General features: G+C 45.7%; 1 protein-coding gene across 3 annotated transcripts in view; it reads right to left on the bottom strand.

Moving 5' to 3' along the window:
- The window catches only part of LHFPL3 (LHFPL tetraspan subfamily member 3), a 560,027-nt gene extending 557,302 nt beyond the window's left edge, over window positions 1–2,725 (bottom strand). For 2 of the 3 annotated variants that reach the window (XM_077863964.1, XM_077863965.1), the window contains exon 1: window positions 2,230–2,725. In XM_077863964.1, coding sequence (XP_077720090.1) covers window positions 2,230–2,668 — 439 coding nt within the window. In that variant the 5' untranslated portion in view covers window positions 2,669–2,725. The remainder of the gene's footprint in view (window positions 1–2,229) is intronic. The other variant, XM_077863963.1, reaches the window with a different exon arrangement.
- Window positions 2,726–10,786: the final 8,061 nt, after the last annotated feature.

Raw genomic sequence — 10,786 nt, 5'->3', positions numbered from 1 at the left:
CCATCATGCGAGATTTCTCGTTAGTGCCATGAGACTTTAAAAAAGAGAACCACGGTAAATGAGATATCCTTCAAAAATATCCTCCATATCCCACTCTTTCAAAATCTGTGGATATAGCTGACTTTGACTCTTAACTGCCCATCATCATAATCATTCTTCCTTAATAAATTGTATTAATAAATAAAATTATGCTCTTCTGTAGCTTATTGAGGAATAAATACAAAATAAGTTGCAAATAAAGGTTTTAGAAAGTATGCCTAGAACTTAACGACCTGGACTCTTCCAAAAATGAGGCAAACATCCAAATATCTTCATTAGTACAAAGGCCATCATCACATTTGATGTTGACATATGGGAAACAGGATAGTATATTTATGTGAAACTTCTGAAAACATGACATCGCATTTCAACTACCCCAGAATGATTCCTGTGTGCTCTATTCCAGAAAAAGGAAAGAAAAAAAAAAAAAAAACTCTATCATAGTTACAGTTGTATTAACTCCAAAACTGGTCATTCTTTCCCAAAGATTGTTTTCTTTCCTTTTGAAAATAAACTAAAAACAAAAAAAAAGCTTGGGTTTAGAGTACAAAAATTCATTAAAATAAAATAAGGACATGTTGTTCAGAAATCACCTGCAAATTTCTTTTAAACCTTCAAAAAACAATCTAATTTGAATCATCAGTCTAAATAGGTCATTTAACTTAGAAAAATTAAAATTAGCTGTGCAGGGTCAATTCTTTTTCTAAAGCATCTGCATCCTCAATGTCTTATTGTCTTCAAAGTCAAACCGGAGCCAAATGTCAAGAACTGTAATAAATGAATTCATTCCCAATGTCAAAGTTAGTCTGCTCCTGAAATTGCCATAGAAGTTAACATTATAGATAAAAACACAGGGTGTCCATGGAGTGCTTGGAGCATTTCGGGAGGATAGCAGTCTGGAGAAGGAGGGGGACGCATGTTTCTCAGCTGGTGCTCACTTCTTGCCTTTCACCTGCACGTGTTCTCAGAAAGAACACGGCAAATCACAATCAGCTGAGACACACTTCATACAAAGCAAATACTTCCATAACCCAAGCTTAGTCTCCCACAAGTTTCTCTTATATCAACCAGCAATAGAAGATCAGGGACCTTAATGCTCTCACCCAGCACCTCTAAAAGGACTTGATCATCCTACAACACTGGTAAACTCAGGGATCAGATCCCTTCTCCCCCAAAAAACCTCTCCAGGCAGAAGTACAAAATCTTTGAAGGTAACAGCTTTTAAAAGGGGGGGGGGGCAATAAAACAGGACACAAATTAGACAGCCTGACTGCCTGAGATATCCTACGGTCTTCCACAACCAGACCATCCATAAAACCAAAAGACCCCCGCGGTGTCGGAACAGGAGGGTGTCCAGTGTCCGAGGGACGAGGCTGCCCTTAGAGGGCAGGACACCCAAGGTGCCAGGCAGAATGGGCAGCCGAGAGGGGCGTCCGTTTGGCCCCGGGCGTCTCCAGAGCCACCGAGAAATGCACCTCCCATCCTTCCTGGGTTAAAAGTAACTTTGATGCTCAGGGAAAAAAAGTACTTTCATATCCTCCAGCTCGCAACAATCTCGCATGCACGGGCAAAAAAAAAAAAAAGTGATCAGAAACGCTACAGAAACGAGACCTTCCCTGTGAACCCATGTCCCTACAGCCCCTTCCCCGGGATGAGACCCCGAGACGTCCTGACCCCCTGGGGCTCTCCGTTGGAGGATTTCAGGTGAGGACCTTCGCGGACAAGGGAGCAAGCGGAGGACGTGACACCTGGGGAACTGCGAAGGGACGGTCTAAGCTGCTCTGTTCTTCAAAGAGCGGAACCCAAAGCAGAATCGGCATTTACTCCCTTCCAGGTGGAGGATGCATTATTATTATTATTATTTATTTATTTTATTTTTTTATTTTTATTTTTTTTTTTGCATAACTGCCCGGGACGGAGTGAAACAGTTTCCCTCCCGCGCCAGCGGCTCCCGGGGCGCGGCCGGGCCCTGCTCCACGGCGGGCTCCCCCAGCCGCCCCCGCCCCGCCTCCCGCTGGCGCCCCGGGCGCCCGGGGGTCGCACCCCCCGGCCCAGCAGGCGCCCCGCCTCCCGCGCGGCCCCCGCGCTCCGGAGCTTGTGGGAAGCCCGGGACAGGGCGCCGGGGCCGGGCTGGGGAACCCCGGGGCTCCCCCCGCCGCTCCCGCCGCCCCCGGGGCAGCGCGCACTCACCGGAGGTGAGCTGCATCCAGGCGCAGATCTTGTACACCGTGGCCGTGTTGCAGAAGAAGAAGAGGGTGAAGCAGACGATGCAGGCGATGATGAGCATCATGGAGAGGCCGATGAAGAAGGAGGCGGCTTTGAAGGCGCCCGAGGGCAGCGTGGAGAAGTCCGTGAAGCTGCCCCTGCAGGTCAGCTCCCGGGAGAAGCCGTTGCCGATGCAGTAGTGGAAGAGCCCGAAATAGCCGGCTTGCGGGGTGTCCACGCCGTCGCCGATCCAGTAGGGCTGGATGAAGCACACCACGTTGACGATGGCAAAGCAGATGGTGAAGATGGCCCACAGCACGCCGATGGCCCGCGAGTTCCGCACATAGTTGCTGTGGTACAGCTTGGCAGCCTCCTGGGCCGGGAGCATCGCGGCGGCGGCGGCGGCGGCGGCGGCTCCGGGCATCTCCCCCTCCTCCCGCGGCTCCCCCTCCTCCGCCTCCTCCGCGGCCTGCGCCTCCCCCCGCCCCTCGGCGCTCCCGAGACGCCCTCGCCGAGCCGCGCGCGCCGCCCCTGCCCGGCCTCGGCCTCAGCCCCAGCCCCGCGGCGCCGGAAGGAGGGCGGGGAGCGCGGGCCCCCGGGCTCGCGGGGCGCGGCCCCCTCCCCCCCCCCCCCGGCTCCGGCCCGCCGCGCCGCCCTCCACCCTGCAGCTGCGGCAGCCGGGGCGCCGGATCCCGCGCGGGGCAGCGGGGCAGCGGGGCAGCGGGGCTCCGGGGCCCCCGCTCCGCTTCCCGCCTTCCCCCCCCCACCCCGACCTCCCCCCGGCAGCGGCGGGCGGGGGCCCGACCGGCGGGCCTGGACTTGGGGATCCCCGGCTGGTGTTGGGGAGCACTTGGGCGCCGCACGGCAACGTGCCTGGACCTCGGCATCCTTGCAGGGGCGGCGGGTGCAGGCGAGAGGCGCCAGGCACAGGGGACGTGCGGCCCCCGAGAGCCTCCCGGTGACCCCCGCAGAGCTGCCCGCGGCGGGGGCAGGAGTGCGCGGGGGCCCGCCGGGCGGAGGAGCAGAGGCACACCTGCAGGGCGCTCCGTATCTGCTCCACCGAGCTATGCCCTCTCTGCACCCCCCACCCTGCCCCGAGCCCCAACACGCAGCCCAAAGAACTGTAGCCCGCGGAGGCCCTACACTCTCCTGGAAGTCAGGTCATTTCCCCCAGGAATCCTGCCTTAGATGGAGACTGCGGGGCGTGCAAGTGACTGTGTCACGGGAATGTGTAGTTTGTCTGAAAACACCGGGGACTTGGGCTGCTGTTGTGTTTCTTACGCAGATACTCCCTGGCAACTGTTCCGTGTCGAGGCGCGGTGCTGGGGTGCCAAGGCTCCGGTGAGGAGGAGGCAGGTGATCGTTTGCACCGTCCGGGTCCCTCCCCTCCCTCGCACCCCAAAGTTCCAGCGACCCCGAGAGTTGTCTTCAGAGCAATTTCCCCGTGAAGCAGCCACAGTGTAATTCCTTACACTCTCGTGTAGCATTGCCGTTTTACACCTGCACTTCGTACTATTTCCTTAGCTTAATGTTTTCCCTTTACAGTCATTCTGTTGCTCTTTTAACAGTTCCTGCCTTTCCATCTCCATTCCTTTATTTCAGTTGGCTCCTTTTCTGATTCTTTCGGATTCCGATGTAAAGAAATAGGCAACCTGCACTCAAAGCAATGAAACCAGAATGCGCAATAGCAGCGACCCCATTGGTAATAAACCATTTCGGGCCATATGACCGTTGAATTCTCTAAGCAGAAAGGAGAGGATTCTGTTAGAATTTGACCCATAAGTCTCCACTCACTTCCACAATTTACTATGATGAAAAACATATAAAAGCTCCTGGACCTCATCTTGCCATTATGCCCAAATTGACCACCTTACAAGAGCAGTGAGTAACGGGGAGTACCAGGTGGAATTTGAAACTACTAGGAATGGATAAGAAAGCTAAAACGGTTCAATGAGGGGCAGAGGGTGTTGGGGAGGAAGGAAGGGGAGAAGGCAGGCAGGCAAGTTCCAAAAGGTACTGGGCTACTTACGCACCTATCATATGGAAGAGGATTCAGATGTACCCTAAATGATGAAGACCAACCATGCCCATCATTTGATAACCTGAAGATTTGAGATTGTATGGGGAGAGAGAGGAAGTGGAAATAGGGATATGAGAGGCAAGAAATAATGAAGGGGCAGTTGCTGGAACTGGGAAAGAATCTAAAAGGATTACTGTTAAAAAAAAATAAAATAATAAATAAATAAATAAAAGGATTAGTGTTGGAATCTTACATCTGGTGTGTCCTATAAGCATGATGTTCAGGTATTACAGTTCCAGGTCCTTTAGGCAGGTCTTTGGAGATTAAGGGGACAGAATTAAACAGAAGCATGAGTGAGACTTGTAAGTTTAGGAGGCTAAGAATTTTTTTGCAAGTATGGTCGTAGATTCTCAGAAGGTCTTTAAAAAATCAGAGGGATTTGGAGGAGGTGGGAAGGTGACCTAAATATCAGCCAGCCCAATATAACACTTGCAAGCCTCTAAAAATATAATTCACAATGATGCATCATCAGTGCATTGGTGGCAATGGAGGGTCAGAACTTCTGTTAGGTTTTATTTGTTTTAACTCCCCTGAAGTTGCTGGTATATCAGAAAATCAGAAGAGTTTTAGCATGGAAGAAAGAAGACGAAAGGTGAGGGTAATCAGATTTATGGGGCCATCTGGCAGGCCATGGTTCCCAGGGGCAGACATAGCTTTACAACATGAACTGACAATAATTTCTAACGATTCTCCCAAGCCCTCAAATCCCCCCAAACTTGCTTGTATGAAGTGGTCTTTCTTTAAAATCAATGCCTAAAAGAGATCTTACTGCTCCCATGGGGTAGTTGAGATAGAAGGTTGCTGAGAGGGGAAAGGCGGAGAATCAGAAAGCCTAGTTTAGACCTCAGTGCTTAAATTGCCTTTATAGGACAGAGAAAAGACTGGCGAGTGACTCAGATTCAAATGTTGTGATTCAAAGAGCTTTTCTATTTGAGTCATACCCAAGGAGCGCCTTATTCTTATTCCAGGTTCAGAAATGCCTCTAGGTTCGTGCTCAGAATCACTACACCAGGGGACACACTCAAGGTGTCTACTCTGGTCAATGGCAACTAGAAACAGACTGGTGTTGGTGTATTGATGAACTTAAGTGCGTCCATGGATTCCCCTGAGAATTTGAGTTCTTGCTCCTTGAGATGTGGTGTCCATCAGGGATGAACTGAATGCTGCCAATGGCTGTTCTCTGGAACTTTATCCTGCCCTGTACCACAGCAGATTTCCAGGATGAGCAGGAGTTCCCAAGATTCTTGGAACTAAGAATGAGCCAGAACTCCTGTAAACTCTTCAGTTCCCATCCGTGAATGCAGATTATCCTTCCCCATCTTCCCAGAGCCTTCCATTGCCCATCTCAATCTTGCCCTTTGCAACCAGAAAGCCCAGAGGTCGCACCGTCCCTAAAATGAATGTAAAGCTTTTGTCTGGCACCATGTAGACTTTAGGACTTCAGACACCTAAGCACCTGGGCAGCTCATTACATTTATCAAATATGATGTGACCAGGAAAGCTGTTTTGGGGAAGAGGAAATAATAAAATTAGCCTGATTCATGCTAAGAAGTTACTATTGATAGAAGAGTATTTTCAAACTATAATATGATTCATATGTGCTAAATAACTAGTAGAAGTCAGTGTCACTGACAGCCTCAAATTAGACACACTGAACATTCAAATCTCAAACCTGACTGTTAAAAATGCTTTTCCCTTACTGCCACAAAGAGTCAGTAGTGAGACCCACTCTTTTCCCAAACTGTGTGTTAATGAACGAGAGGACCATAAAACAGAAAACAACAAAAGAAGAATAGTTGGATTGTGTAACACAACTGAAAAGATTCTGGGTAAGTTAAAGAATGAGATGTTTTGATCCCAAACTAATCTGCGACGGCTTGGGAAAGTGTGAAAGCCTTGGATGACAAAAGACAGGATCCAGATGCAATTGTCATCTCTGCCTAGCTGGGAGAGCCTGAAGCTCTTGGGGCTCCATTTTCTCATCTTTACAATTATGATGAGGGAAAGAGGATATCAGATGAATTCCAAGGTCCCTTTCCTCAGTAGAATTCTATTCTGTTCTACAAAGACTATTCTAGGCTGACTTTGCAAAATAAATAAATAAATAAATAAAAAGATAAAACCCAGTACTTGCAGAAAAATGAGGCGAGACCTAACAGAGATATCAGACTCGAGATGCAGACATTTTATTTGAAACTGAAAATCCGTCCTGAAGTCCAACTGTGATCATTTTTCAGGCAATCGGTACTTAGTGTTTTCGGGTAACTCATTACTGTGACCTTGGAAAATGGAGAAAGAGATGATTTCTAAAATCTGATATTTCATCAATTTCTAGGGCTATTACCAAGGTCAGTATCAGATCCCACTCCAGAATATATAGATTCTAATATTGAATCTCTTTTCACTGACCAGGGATTTCTCTCTGTCCCTGCCCCCTCTCAGTTCTCTTTTAGGGCTTTTCAGATGTCTGGAAACACCTCTTAGTTCATCAGTTACTAGGTCAGTAGTGGCAATCAGAAGCCTTGAGTGTTTCAACGCCCCCTGCAAATCAAGATCACATTGATCACAAGGCTCTGATTTCATGGCACCTTAGAAAATACCACTTGCAAAGAGATATGAGTTCCACGTATGGGAAGAAATGGGAAATAGGAATATCAATCATTCTTCTTTCACTTTTCCTCTGTTTATGCACCACAATGCCTCCCCCTTTTTCTTCTCTTTTGAATTGTATTCTATGTAAGAATCAGTCCTTTTATAAGTTCTTTCCACTTTTCCAGATCCCAGCAAAGAACAGAAGTTGTTTTCTCATAGGCTGAACACCTCTACAGCCTGTGCTGGAAGAACCATTTCTCCGTTAACCTTTTAAAGATGATTTCTGAACAATTCTATCTGAGGTTAAGTAGTGACCTCTATTGAATAAAAGACTATAGGTATGTAATCATCATTTGAAGTATGACTTTTTAAGTCTGTAATGAAGCAATTATATTAAAGTTTTCAGTTTGGTATGTGTGTTCTATTCTCTTTCCATCTCGCACTCATTTCATCTTCCTGATCTTTAAAAAAATTGTATCTGCTGTTAATTCTGAAACTGCTTTATGGAGTTTCCATTCAATGTGTGCACTTTGATTGACAATCAACACCTTCATTTGGAACATGTACCCTTGTGCTTTCAGTTTTGAGCTCTTATTTGAAACCACTGCTTGGATTCTCTGCTAGACACATCTTTATTCAGAAACCTTGTCTCTCCCCCTTGACAATCACTTGAGTCTCTCAAACCTCAGTTTCAGCCTTTCTGAGAATATCCCCAATCCACAAAGCATGTATTTTAAGTCTTATCACCCCAGATACCCCTCTAAATGTAAAGGAAACCCACCCACATGCTTTCTTTTACTGCTATAGCAATACAGAAATATTAATTTTGATGATTTGGTGCTTTTGTTGAAGAGGCACATTTTTATGCCAATTTTAGTCATCTTTAACCACAGAAGGGCACCCAGATTCACGGCCTCTACCCACAAACATTTACCTCCACCCTACAGCGCATGATGGTCGCCAGTTGGCTAAGGTTCTGCTCTAGGCAGTGGACCTAACTTCAGGTCTGCTTGTCTTGTAATTCTGAGGTCCAAGTTGAAGGAGCACTCTCCTACCTGGGATGTGTTGGCATAAGGACAGAAGTATAAGAGGCGGAGGGAAATTATAAAACTGTATCTAAAACTTCTGCTCAAATATAGCATGTCATCTCATATTCCATTGGCCAACACACATCATATGCAGAAACCAAAAGTCAATGTGCTAGAGACATAAAACACTCTTACAGAAAACACGTGAGTGAAAAATCAAGAACTTTAATAAAACCTACCACATCCAGCCTCTGATAAAACTTTAACACCAACTTACTTTTCAAATGTTTCCTGGAAAGACTATATGCATATTTGATTTTCACCTGAATGGTACAGACTATTTCACTTTATATAAACACTTCATCCCATTTATTCTTTTTTTTTTAAGTATCTGCCACTTTTTATTTCATGGAAAATTAATACACTGCAAAAAAAAGGTCTTATGAGAAGCTAAATTCATAATGAATTTCCTCACTCTACAGTATTCAGACACGATAGGTGATTCTTCCCATTGAGGGGTGTTTGATCAGAAACGGCATTCAGTTTCAAAGTGAAGTAAATACATGTTGCCTTGTGAATTCTCACACGTCTACAGTGTTTCACAAACTGTTTACATCTTTTTAAAAAGTAAAAACAACAGGGCACCTGGGTGGTTCAGTAGCTGAGTGACTGCCTTTGGCTCAGGTCCCGGGATCCTAGGGTCTTGTCCTACATCAGGCTCCTCACAGGGACGCCTGCTTCTCCCCCTGCCACTCTGTGTCTCTCATGAAAAAATAAATTAAACCTTTTTTAAAAATTAAAAAAAAATAAAAGCAACAACAAAAAAATGTAGTACACTGACAGTAATGACTTGTAATTATTATTGCAATGTTACTTAAATGTACAGAGTAAATAATAAAGGAATAACAATTAACTTTCACTCAGGGCAGCATGAAGAAGGCAGTGCATCCTCTCCCCCGAAAGCAAATATAAAACCGAATGAAAGTGTCAAAACAGCCATTTATTTTAAGGCTCTGAAGTTTGACCGAAGGCAACAAACTGAAAGAACTTCTGGAATTTGGTTAGATCTTTGGAAGTCTGTGGTCTTTTTGCCTGGGGTAACTTTCTTCCTACTTACCCTCCCCCACCCCCCCAACGCTGGCTCAATCAGCATATCGTTTTAGCAAAGCAGGGATGACAGTGAACACCACCAGCTTCTGCCTGAAGGAGAAGACTTCATTGGAGTGGAGTACATAAGTCCATGCCAAACAACTTTATTACCAAAATTAGCAAGCTCAGTAGGAAATGAGTGTGGAAAATCCAGGGCTCTACTAGCCTGAGGTCCCACTTGGGACAAGCAGCAGATGAGATACAAATTTGATGGGGATGGTCTGGAAACGAGAGAGCCATACACAAGCTAGATAAGCTCTCCAACATATTCCTGGACAAGTGAGGAATAGTGTGCACATTCAGGGGAGGCAAAAAAGGATTTGGTGGAAAGTGAAAGCTGAGGAAGACTTGGGGTGCTCCTGGACAACTCAGTCAGTAAAGCAGGAGACTCTCAATCTCAGGGTTGTGAGTTCAACCCTCACACTGGGCATGAAGCATACGTTAAAAAAAATTAGGGGAAACCTCTAGGAAATCAGATTAAACAAATATAAATATAAGAATAATAATTTGGGGCACCTGGGTGGCTCAGTGGTTGAGCATCTGCCTTTGGCTAGATGGATTCAGTAATATCAGCAGATTTGATATCATACAAGAAAGCATCAGTGAGCATGAAGATAAATCAAGAGAAATGATCTAATCTGAAGAGCACAGAGGAAAAAAGATTTAAAAAAAGGAAGAACTTCAGACATCTGTAGGACAATATCAAATGTACCCAAGAATGTGTAATGAGAGCCCCATTAAGAGGCAGGAAGTTTATGGCCGAAAACGTCCCACATTTGATGAAAAACATTTCAGATCCAAGGGCAACAAATCTCAAGTAGGATAAACACAAAGAGACCTGTATCTAGGCATGTCATAGTTAAACTGCTGAAGCTAAAGACAAGGGGAAATTTTTGAAAACAGCAAGAGAAAAACAATTCATAGGAACACTGGAACAACAATGCAATTTATGGATAACTTCACATCAGAAACACTGGAGGCCAGTGGCATTTGGAGGATATATTCAACATGCTGAAAGGAAATTAACTATAAGCCAAGACAGGAAAACTGTCCTTCAAAACTGAATATCAGGGACGTCCCGGTGGCTCAGTGGTTGAGCGTCTGCCTTTGGTTCAGGGCCTGATCCTGGAGTCCTCGGATCAAGTCCCGCATGGGGCTCCCTGCACGGGGCCTGCTTCTCTCTCTGCCTGTGTCTCTGCCTCTCTCTCTCTGTGTCTCTCATCAATAAATAAATAAATATTTTTAAAAAACTGAATATCACTTAGAAATGTTTACAAAGGAAATATTGTTACATGCAATAATGTAAGTGAATATCCAGTTAATTAAACTGAGTAGGAAAAAAAAAAAAACAATTCCAGAACATTACATACTGCATGATTTTATTCATATGACATTGTTAAAATAACAAAATAATAAAAATGGAGACCAGGGCTGTCTGGCTGGCTTAGTCGGTGGAGCGTACGACGCTTACTCTTGGGGTTGTGAATTCAAGCCCCATGTAGAGTGTAGATGTTACTTTAAAATATTAGAAGGAAAGAGAGAGAGAGAGGGAAGAAGGGAGGGAAAAAGAAAGAAAGAAAGAAAAAAGAAGAAAGAAAGAAAGAAAGAAAGAAGGAAGGAAGGAAGGAAGGAAGGAAGGAAGGAAGGAAGGAAGGAAGGAAGGAAGGAAAGAAAAGAAAGAAAAAGAAATGGA

This window comes from Canis aureus, chromosome 21, assembly GCF_053574225.1.
Source record: "Canis aureus isolate CA01 chromosome 21, VMU_Caureus_v.1.0, whole genome shotgun sequence".
In the NCBI taxonomy this organism is placed as follows: domain Eukaryota; kingdom Metazoa; phylum Chordata; class Mammalia; order Carnivora; family Canidae; genus Canis; species Canis aureus.
The sequence above is the reverse complement of the archived record's forward strand: the minus strand, read 5'-3'. Positions and strand labels throughout refer to the sequence as shown.